General features: G+C 35.8%; 1 protein-coding gene across 5 annotated transcripts in view; it reads left to right on the forward strand.

Moving 5' to 3' along the window:
• The window catches only part of PAWR (pro-apoptotic WT1 regulator), a 98,377-nt gene that overhangs the window by 46,773 nt on the left and 39,608 nt on the right, over positions 1-11,996 (forward strand). For all 5 annotated transcript variants that reach the window (XM_017870372.1, XM_017870377.1, XM_017870376.1 and 2 more), the window contains exon 3: positions 9,842-9,973. In XM_017870372.1, the coding sequence (XP_017725861.1) occupies positions 9,842-9,973 (132 nt within the window). The remainder of the gene's footprint in view (positions 1-9,841; positions 9,974-11,996) is intronic.

The following is an 11,996-nucleotide window of genomic DNA, read 5'->3' on the forward strand; positions in this document are numbered from 1 at the left end:
CTAATTTTTAAATTTTTAAAAATTAAATTGCTAATTTTTAAATTTTTAAAAATTAAATTGCTAATTTTTAAATTTTTTGTAGAGATGGGGTTTTTCTGTGTTGCTCAGGCTGGTCCTGAACTCCTGGGCTAAAGAGATCTGCCTGCCTTGGCCTCCCAAAGTGCTGGAATTACAGGTATGAGCCAGTGCACCTGGCCAGAAATCAGCCAGATTCTATTTATTTATTTATTTATTTATTTATTTATTTGAGTCAGAGTCTCGCTCTGTCGCCCAGGCTGGAGTGCAGTGGCTGGATCTCAGCTCACTGCAAGCTCCGCTTCCCGGGTTTACGCCGTTCTCTTGCCTCAGCCTCCCGAGTAGCTGGGACTACAGGTGCCCGCCACCTCGCCCGGCTAGTTTTTTTTGTATTTTTTTAGTAGAGACGGGGTTTCACCGTGTTAGCCAGGATGGTCTCGATCTCCTGACCTCGTGATCCGCCCATCTTGGCCTCCCAAAGTGCTGGGATTACAGGCTTGAGCCACCGCGCCTGGCCTGATTATAGAAGTTTAAAGCATATATCCAAATGTGTGTGTGTTACTGTTTTTTGGGTTACTCAGTAACTTCTGACTTTATTTGAAAAGTGGAAATGTGCCCACTTAAGTTTTGGGTATGACTCTTCATTTACTGAACCAGCAATGTAATTAAGTCTTCAGCTAGAATAAGAAGAACATTATGAATCTATCTTATCAAATTTCTGGGCACAGTACCTTCTTGGAATGCTAAATACACCAAATCTAATTCATTGACCATCTCTTAACCTACTAGTCTGCAGTCATCTTTAGTCATTTTATTTACTTTATGGATTTTATAAAGATTTTGAGGTTAGGAATGTTAGAACAGGAGTCACCATTCCCTGGTCCTTGGCCTGTTACAAACCAGACCACACAGCAGGAGGGGGAGCCGCTGGCAAGCAAGTGAACATTACTGCCTGAGCTCTGCCTCCTGTCAGATCAGCAGGGGCATTAGATTCTCAAAGGAGTGTGAACCTTATCGTGAACTGTGTATGTGAGAGATATAGGTTGCATGCTCTTTATGAGAATCTAATGGCTGATGATCTGAGGTGGAACAGTTTCATCCTGAAATCATCCCCCTACCTCTGTCTTGTCTTCCTCAGCACCAGTGCCTGGTACCAAAAAGATTGGGGACTGCTGTATTAGAAAACTATATTGGGAATTTAATTTTGATACTTAGTTGGTTATCAAAGGGATTTTTGCCTTTATGTTACACTTTTTTTCATCTTCAACTTTCCCTCCCCCAGAACTGGTGCTGCAAGTAAATTATCTTACTTGAATCTTATATTTTTAATCTGTAAAAGGCAGATATGCATAAAGACTACCTATTTTGATGACCTAACTCTGTGCCTAGCATGACAGACGAAATGGTGGTTCTGTCAGTATAGCTGCTAGTTATCCTCCTTTCTGTCTTTATCTAATTGCTTTCTTTTTTCTACATCTTGTCTGTTAACTGTTTTTAGAACTTTAAACTTGCAGTAGCTGCAGTAATTAATTTTACCTGATGTTAACTCCTATCTTGGGAAAATTTCCCTGAAAAAGCATATCTCTGGTCAACCTATCTTATGTCAGTGTAAATCCCAAAAAACTTGCATCTCAATTTCAAAAAGTTAAACTTTGTATACAATAACATTTGTATCAATTTTTAAAAGTTTCTAGCATCGCATTTAAAGGAATTATAGTTTATCTGACCTTAACTTTACCACCAAATTTAGTAATTATCTCTGCAGTAGTGTGCCTGAAAGTTTAGAGATTCACATACTACTGCCATTTCTTTTCTTGTTTTTTTTTGAGACGGAGTCCCTCTCTGTCACCATACTGAAGTGCAGTGGCACGATCTCGGCTCACCGTAACCTCTGCCTCCTGGTTTCAAGCGATTCTTCTGCCTCAGCCTCCCGAGTAACTGAGACTACAGGCACATACTACCACACCCAGCTAATTTTTGTATTTTTAGTAAAGATGGGATTTCACCATGTTGACCAGGATGGTCTTGATCTCTTGACTTTGTGATCCTCCCACCTCAGCCTCCCAAAGTGCTGGGATTACAGGTGTGAGCCACTGCACCTGGCCAAAATGCCTATGTTAATATTTATTTGATAGTTTACAAACTTTGCCTTGCCTAAGCAATAATGTCTCTGAAATTACAGGTTCTATATACTAGCTGTATATATATATTTTTAATGTATATTAAAGTAACTACATAAACCATTTTGTTTGTATACTACCTAATTGTATTGAATTATTTACTGCTTCAGGCGTCTCTTAAAGATCATTTAACCTCTGAATATAATTCTCTTTCTCCTTTTTTCTCTTTCTATATAAAGCTTGACCATAGTTAAATATTTTCTCTATAGTGAGATATGGGTTTTTGGTGGACAGGAACCATTATAAAGATTTGTTGTATACAGTAAATCTGATAAATATGAATATATGGAAATATTTATTACACTTTTTTCATTTTAATATTTGTAGATGCATGTCGGGGAAGGGGACTGGAAATGCCAGTATTTTGTGTGTAGACTTTCACTCCTTATTTCTCAAATGGTTTTTTCCTTACCTCCACTCTTGACTATTACTGATGTCTCAGAGTCAGACATGTCTTTAATTCATTATCTACTGAGAATAAACTGTCTCCATGGGTATGCGATAGTTGCCTGACTAAGGTGGCATGCAGGGCAGGAGTGTCCTTAGTACTGCTACTATAGCTTTTTCTTAATCAACTGAATTTAAGATTCACTAACTTCCTGAAGACTTTCATCATTTCTCCAGCTTTTCCCCATCCCTTCCCCTTGCCTTTAGGAGCTTCTCATTGAATTTGGATTTTTGGATTAGGGTTACTCAATCAATATAATGCAAATATTCCAAACTCTGAAAAAACCTGAAATCTGAAACACTTCTGGTCTCAAGTATTTCGGACAAGGGAGACTGTACCTGTATTAATATAAAAATAATTATTTTAAAAATGGTTGAAGATAATGAAACTCAGGATATGGAGAGACACGCCTAAAGTTACATGGTGACAGAACCTGATTCTAAAACACATGTTCTTAATTGTGAATCCTGGGCGTTATCTACCAAAAGCTGTTGCTTCTTTAAATTGCTATAATCAAATCACAGTGAGCTGACCCAATGGGCCTTCAGATTATACAATGAAACACTATAGTTAGGAGCTAATAGCTCTGAAAGTATTTTTGGAAAAGTTCCGTATAATATTAATAATGTTGTTATTGATAGGTTAACGTTACCAAGATATTTTCATTTGTTTACGAGTTTTAGACCTATAACATGGATGTTTTTCCTAAGTACTGATAAAGGAAGATGACTTTGTGCAGGCCCAGATGAGAACAGAGGAGCATTTCTTCCTGGAGCGAGCTGCAGAGAAACTGGACTCCTTAGGCCACAGCTGGATTTCAGTTAATTAGCCCTCAGATATTTGTAAATAGAGTATACTAGCCCTTACACAGCACTAATGGCCTTTGGGTAATAATATAAGCTAGTCAGTTAATGCTTCACTAAGTTTAGTGACAGGTCCAGTATCATTTCAGTTTCTACCCATATGCTGCAAAGGTTCCCAAACTTTCTCCGTTCATCACACTCTTAGTGGGCCAGTAATCTTTTCTTGGTGTCCTTAGATCTAAAGAAATATCAAATAGTTTTATTTTCTTAGTAGTTTGGTCCAAACAATGTATTTATGTCCTAACAACTTAGTAGCCATTTGAATAAATAATATATGAATTATTGGAATAAATATTTTTATTTCATTCTTAAGTAGTCAAAATTTCTAATGGGATGTGTGCATCTCTTGGACACTGTACAACTTCTTAAAACTTGGAATCCGATTAGAAGCTCTACCCTCATTTCCTATTCCGCGTTGATTTTTGTGTGTGTGTGTGGTGGGGTTGGAGGGAGCATGATTCTTCTGTTTTACGTTACAGAGACTTAGTTTTGTAAACCTGTGATGCTATGGAAAGTGTAATAGGATCTAATTTTGAAACTGTGGACTTTTGAGTTAGTGGTTCATGCAGTATTCTACAGATTACCTAAAATTACTTTGTTTCCTTCAGAAATTTAAAGTGTCTGAGGTGTCTGAGTTCACTGAACTTTGATGTGTTGTTTGGAAACCATCTTAGGGTTAGGTTAGGACATGTAAATACAAACCTGTTTAGAATCTAAGGGAATTTTAAAGCCTAGTTTCAGTTTAGACTTCAAGTAAAGTTGTGTTTTCTTTACCTTAGATTTTAGTTTTACCTTATGTGAAAATGTTTTGCTAACAAAATAAAAAAGCACAAAGCTTTCTATCTTTGCCCACAGATTTTTTTTAAAAGAGAAATAATTACAAAAGTTTTATTTAAAACTTTCTGAAGCACAGCACTCCTTATGTACTGATTATTTGATAAAGGGAATAGGAAAGCAACTGAGGTAGAGAGAAATGGAATGTTTGTCTTCTAGTGTCCTAATTAAATCTTCCACTTAGGTGACTGGGTCAACAGTAACGTGTTTTGAACATTGAAGGGAGGTATGTAAATGAATACTTCATGGTTGTAATTGTTAGGCATATAATTTGATCCAAACTATGTAATGAGAAAGCCATATGATTATCATTCTTTAAAAGGCTTACGCTGCACAAGAGCATTTTTCAGTAAATGTCAAAACTGAGACAAAATTAACTTGTTTTATGTAGACATTTTGTTTTTTCTCTTTCTTATAAAAGTTTTGGTCTGTCCTTATGAGATGAAATCAAGAACTTTGGGTCCTTTAAAGTAAAGCAAAACCCAATGATACGGGGTTTTGGCAATTTAAACAAATCTAAAATTTCAGTGACAAAGAAGAGCAACCACATAATCACATTTATACTGAAGGAATGTTTTCCTTTCTAAACAACTGTTGTATGTTAATGTTTGATTTGACACATCTGAATCAATAGTGTTATTGTCTTACCATTTGCTTCATACTAACTTGTGTGAATTTATAGAACAGCATGACACATAGTAGACCAAAATTCATGTTTGTTCACGTAGTAATTATTTAGTCAAATGTCAGTGAAATATTTTTTATATTGTTAACATTCTAACCAAACACTTACATATTGTTTTATTTTTGCTGTGTAAAATTTTGGTATTCCCTGACAGCTGAAAAATCGCAGGTAAATGTTTGAGTATCTCTTTTCACATAGCTCTAGCTTACTCTGCTTTTACTTTTGCCTTTGTAGATTAGAGCCACGAATATAAATAAACTCCAAATGAGCTGACTGTTCAGTGGATGATTTCTGATTATCTAGGATTTAGAGTAGGTTTCGTATGTAAATGCTGTGCTTTTGGTGGGGAGGAATTTTGTAAAATTTCTTGTTGAAACATCAGAATTAGCGAGTTTCAAAAACTCTACTAGTGGACATTTTGGCAATTTTATATAGGCTTTGAAATGTCTTTCAAGTGCTGTCTTTGTACTTTCAAATAGCATTTAAATGCTCATTCACGGCAGGGAGTACCTGGACGTTTTGTTGAGAAGATTTTCTTGGTTTCTACTTTTATACTCTGTGATAAGAAGTTTGTGTTGTACCTTAAATTTGTTATGTGTATTTTCATTAATTCTTTGAATATTAAGTATTTTGATTCATATAATCTGCAGGGTGCCAAACTAACGCAAATAAAAGTTAAGGGTGCTATATAAATTGGTAAGTATCTAACTTAGTTTCCTTCTTTTCTTTCCTCCCTCTGATATTTAATAGCTACTATATGCCACACACATTGAAGGCACTAGTGAGTCAAAGATAAACAGTGGTTCTTGTCACATAGTATAGAAAATAGTGTGCAAAAATTGCCTGAAAGCAAGAATTGCCTTTGTAATACAAAATATGAATTGACTGGTATGTAAGAATGTAGCAGGAACCAAAAATAAGGACACTGTCTTAAGCCTTAAACAATTAAAAAAAAATTCCTATTATGGTAATTAACTTTAGTCTCAAATGAAGAGCTGGTATGGTTTTGTTTTGTGAGTTGTTGATCCTAATGTAAAAATGACTTTGTATTGAAGACTGTTTACCTCAACAGTAGCTTGCTGTAACAGAAACGATGTTTTGCATTCCAGGTTCCAAGTGTTTTGTTTTTGGTTCCAATAAGATCAGCTATTATGTTATTAATGGACTAAGTTTTGTCTCTCTCAAATTCTTATGTTGAAACTCTAGCCTCCAATATGAGCTGTATTATGTTCATCAATAAAGCTCTGATTTAAAATATGGTAGGTATGTCTACTTAATAAAATTATTGTGCAGCTGAAGAAAGGAATGAGGAGAATCCACTTCTGCTCTTAAGTATAGCAGATACAGGAATTCTCTTATTTCTCATGATTTCCACCAACTTCTTCCTCCAGATGTATTTATCCCAGTTAGAAAAGATTGCTTAAGAATTTGTAGGATGCTTGTCATCAAAAGAACTGTACTGGTTGCTAGCAGAATTTTGGAGGGAAGTTGTGATTCATCAAGTAATCCCTATACTAAAAGCTGCCTGGAATGTTAGATACATACTGTATCCATAGGAATGCTACCTGTGATGAATATCCAGTTCAGTGGATAACAGTGTTGCTATGGGAAGGAGCATTCAGAATTTTAACTTAGGGTATCACAATTCACCTCCCAGTTCATCTCCAAGATGATTTGTCTCATCTTGGTAACTCATTCATTCTTTTATGAAACATTTACTGAGTATTTTGTTTTTTCCTTTCTTTTTTCTTTTAATGTGCTGGTGAGGGAGTCTAGATTTGTTGAGGGGACAGGAGGAGGGAAAGTTAGTGTTGTGGGGCTGGGTCTCAGAAAATGAAAACAAAGATAAATAAAATAGCATCCCATTGCTCTGGGAGTTAATGGCTACCTGCCTCAACTTTTGCTTTCTGTTTATATTGATCTATGATAATTTAAGAATTCCAACTTTAAGCTAATGATGTTGGAGCCTATGGTGAGAGATTTTTGAGCCCATATGCTGGAGAATGAGTGATGATTTCTTTCACAGAGTAGAAGACTAGAGATGAGACCATTCTTTATTCTTTTCCAGATTTCATTCTTTTGCTTCTCCTACTATTCATTAAATGACCTCCTCCCCTTTTTAAGGAACACCTTGATTTAAAATACCTTTTATGCTATTTTGTAATTTCTGTTCTAGGACCTCTATCAGGTATTTTTATTATTGTAGTTTTATACATTTTAACGTTAACTAGAGTGTTTGGTTTCATACCTGTTTTTTAAAAATAATTTTTTGATACGTATTTTTTCTTCTGGATGATGTACTCCTACTTTCCAAATAAATTTCTTCATGATTTTGATTGGAATTTTAATTTATGAGTTAAGAGACTATTGACACCTTCACAATACTAGATTTTTCTTAATTTAAGTGTAGGTTTTAATTTGTATTCCTCAGTAAAGTCTTACAGCTTTCTTCATACACATACTGTTTTTTAGTTTATTTATGGTTGTTACTAAAAATTTTGTAACTGGCTGTTGATGTTACTTTGGGAAATTTTTTGCTTATTTACTGAAAAAAAATCTTAACTCATAATTCTAAAATGTTTTTGTTTTTTACAATATCATTTCCTCTAAAATGATGGTAATTTTGCCTCCTTCCTGATGTTAAAATTGTCTATTCTTCTTACCTAATTTTATCAACTAGCACTTTCAGAATGATGTTAACAGTTACGTTGATAGTGGACATCAATGCCTTGAGTCTGATTTTGCTTTTAAATTTTGCTGGTATGTTGTCATTAAACAAGATATTGTCTAGTGATTTGAGAGGGTTTTTGAAAGTCCTAAGAGAGATTTTTTTTCTAATGAAGACTAATTTCTTAACACTTTGGTGTCCCATACCGGATTTCTTTCGCTGACTCTGTTTCCACTTAGGATATATCATTTTTTCATGGGATAAAAATTGCTTATGTCATTTAACTAGTCACTTAACTGGTCTTTTCACTTTTATTCCTGTTCCTGTTCTCTGCATTGCTATACTCAGGTTCTTCCCAAAAAGAATTTTGATCATTTTGCTCTTATCCCAAGGAATTGTGTAGTATTGTAACATCATTCCAAGCTATGGAGTGAGAAGTCTAAACTTCTTGGGTTATTTATGATTTATGTTCCCTCTATGCCTTTCGAATCCTCACCTCTGTCAAAAACTGATGGCTTTGAGATCATACCCCACTTGCTGGCTAACATGTTAGCTTGTGTATCCTGGCAAAAGGCACTAGTCTCCTGGGTTAGTTAAGAGTCAAGAACAGTTTAGACTCATAGCAATAACAGTAGCTGCAGTATCATAATTTTTTTGTGTTGTTTCCCCAAGCCCCACTCTTGGCAGGTTGATATGACAAGGACCAGGTGACACCGTATAAGCAGTCTGTTGAATTTCAGAACTCTGAATCTCAACCTGCTTGTTCCTTTCATTTGCCCTTTCCATTTCTGTCCTCAGACTTCTTCTCTGTATCATCCTAATGTTGTAAGACTCCATCTCAGACAGATGCTTTCTTCCATGTCCTCCATTGTAGACCTTGTCTTTATCAAGCTTGGTACCCCTTTCAATATGTTTCTCCTATCTCCAAATATTCCAGTGCACCTTTTTGGTTTGCACAGTAGCTTCAGTGTTTTCTTCTCTCTGCATAGCTTTTTTTTTTTTTTTTTTAATGTCTGATTGCTATTGTCTTCACTGCCATACTGTTATACTTTGCTGTGGTCAGTTCCTTGGTGTCTCTACAGAGAGGTTTTCTTTTTGTTGTTTGTTGGAGAAGGGTTGTGGGTTCTCACACAGAAGCCTTTAGGGCAGTGTATTGGTTAGGAATGTATTCAGTTGCAAGGAATGGATAACCCAGCCCATAATGTGTATAATGGTTAGAGATTTGTTTCTTTTTTTTTTTTTTTTTTTTTTTTTTTTTTAAAAAAGGGGGGAGTTATAATTTTTTTTTTTTTTTTTTTTTTTTTTATGTAGAAAGTGGAGAGTTAGATAATTTCTGGTGTTGATTCTGTTTTTTAGCAACCCTCTCTTGTAAGCTTTTTCAATATGCTGTTACGTGTAATTCTCTTTTTTATATATATCTGCAATTCCAAATTGTAACCATTCTTTAAATTACAAGGTTTTTTATAGTCTTTTCTAACTCTCCAGGTAAAAATACTCTTCCTTTATATGCTCATAGAATATAAAGCTAGAAAATGGGCTTTTATCCTAAGTTATCTATCTATATATGTATTATCTTTCCTACTAGATTATAAATTCCATTTATTTAGTGTATCCGTTGTTACCTTCTGCAGAATGCCTTAAAGTAGACGTAGTTTACTTATTGAATGAATGAAAAAGAATGAATGAACCTTTCTTTAAGAAAACCCTGTCACTGGTGGTTGAAGTTCAGGGAAGAGATTTGTTGGCAGTGGTGTGGCTATGGAAGTATAAGTTTTAAGCAGATAATTTATAGGAATTAAACGTATATATTGCTGAAAGAAAAACTTTTTTTTTTTTTTTTTTGTAGCTGGGACTACAGGCGCCCACCACCTCGCCGGGCTAGTTTTTTGTATTTTCAGTAGAGACGGGGTTTCACCGTGTTAGCCAGGATGGTCTCGATCTCCTGACCTCGTGATCCGCCCGTCTCGGCCTCCCAAAGTGCTGGGATTACAGGCTTGAGTCACCGTGCCCGGCCAAGAAAAAATTTTATTGTGCAAACTAATTTCTGAATGCACAAATATTTCTGTAATGCTATGAAAATGTATTTTCACGTACTATCGAAACAGTCTATTAATAGTAGAAATAAAATGGAGACTTTTTTTCTTTCAGTGCTTAGATGAGTATGAAGATGATGAAGCAGGGCAGAAAGAGCGGAAACGAGAAGATGCAATTACACAACAGAACACTATGCAGAATGAAGCTGTAAACTTACTAGATCCAGGCAGTTCCTATCTGCTACAGGTGAGTATTTAAAAATACCAGGAAGTCACTATATATTTTAATGGCAATTTTTCAGTTATGCCTCGAGTTGTATGTAGTAACATATCTCCCATTGCTTTCTTTCCTCCTACTTACGCCTTCCTTACCACAAGTGGGTTCTGACATCACCTTAAGCATGAACACTCTCTTCACTCTTTTCTGGCTTGGGCATCCTTTGACAGGCTGTTCTGTAGGGCCTCTCTTTACTCCTGCTGAGACTCGGAGAACTCATGTCGGATTGCTTCTCCATGGGGACTCTTCCTCAACTTGATTAGGTTTTGGCAACTCCAGGCCAGACGGCCACTCCATGTGGACATTCACTTCATCTTGCCTGGGCTCTGGCACAGAATACCCCATGCCAGGCTGCCTCTGAGATGGTAGACATTTTTTACCATGCTAGAGCTCTTATCACCCTTTTCTGAACCACCCTCCTGAGAAGGTAAACTTCACATTCCACCTGGAACTCTGGCTATCCGTTTATGAGACTCCCTTTCTGACTTTGCCTCACGAATGAGAGCTTCCCTTCCCTGCTTTGTAGAAATCTTTCTCATTCTGCTCAGGCTCTGATTTCTTAGGTTAGACTGAGTGAGCTCTGCTATGTGGGCAGTCTCCTTAGTTTGCTCGGACTTGAATTTTCTATGCCAGGCAGCTCTTCTTTATGGCAGATTCTCGTATTCTGATACCCCGATCTGAGCCATTGTGTTTCCTCACGTTGCTCTGTGCTGCCTAATGGCTTTAGGACTTAATTGTTCAGGAAAGGAAGGGGAAGGATGAGTTTTTCCTTTTAAAATCTTCATTAATTTGATAAAGCTCTTATTTTTCATTTTCTTATTTTATCAGTTACACATTAGAGAAATTTTATTCTGCAGTCATCTTCAGCAGTATATCATACTAAATTATACATGGCAATATAGGTATTTTAAGTTAATCCTGAGGGTAAGTTAGCATGTTATGCCATAATTTTACTGAGGCTGTGGCTTTGTTGCTGGATTATTTGAATAACATCAGTATTACTTTACTGTATTCATCTGGGCTCGTATTTGTCTGATCTTATTTCACCTATGCTTTTATACTTGTTTATACGTTGGAAGTTCTGATCTGCCACTGCACCTGTAAAGACTCTGTTCATGGGGATTTCCTTATTGATCATTATAAGCTTGAATAAAGCAGAGTGTTTTATTTAAATTTACACAAAATAGTTTGTGCTTTGCCAACATTTTCTCAGTTCTACATAGATCTTTCCCCTTCCCTTTAGTGATAGAAACCATCCCATTGCAAGGAAGATTATTTCAGAAAAAGTATATTTGAGATCAGTTGTATAACAGACTTAAGGATTTTTGGGAGATCTAATTACATAGTCTTTGAAACTTTTAAGACCAGTACCAGTCTTAACAGTTGCACTTTTTACAAGCAGTTTCAGTGATACTAGTATAGCAGTCTGCCCTTATCAAAGGGAGTTCTGTTCCAAGACCTCCAATGGATGCCTGAAATATAGATAGTACTGAACGCTATTTATACTATGCACAGATTTGTTTTTCCTTCCTTATATTTCATGGATAGAAGATTTGTTCTTATCATAAATCTTAGCAACTTCAGGGTATGATTTTTCTTTCTTTCATTATGAAGTTGAGAATTTTTACCTTTTCACTTAAGGGAAGCACTTTATAGCTTCTCTTTGGCATATCAGAATTGCCAACATCACTACTCTTGTACTTCGGGACAATTACTAAATAAAAGAAAAGTTAATTGAACACAGTCACTGGGATACCACAACAGTTAGTTTGATAACCAGGGTGGCTCCCAAATGACTAACAGGTAGGGAGCATAGACACTGTGGATACGTTTTACAAAGGGATTAGGCCCTGAGCAAGATGGAGCAGGACTGCACCAAGTTTCATCATGCTAGTCAGGACAACTCACAATTTAAAGTTTATGAATTTTTTATATTTTGAGTTTTGCATTTAATATTTTAATTAAGTTATAATTTAATATAAATTTATTAAGT

The sequence above is a fragment of the Rhinopithecus bieti genome, unplaced genomic scaffold (genome assembly GCF_001698545.2).
Source record: "Rhinopithecus bieti isolate Rb0 unplaced genomic scaffold, ASM169854v2 scaffold_5153, whole genome shotgun sequence".
NCBI lineage: Eukaryota > Metazoa > Chordata > Mammalia > Primates > Cercopithecidae > Rhinopithecus > Rhinopithecus bieti.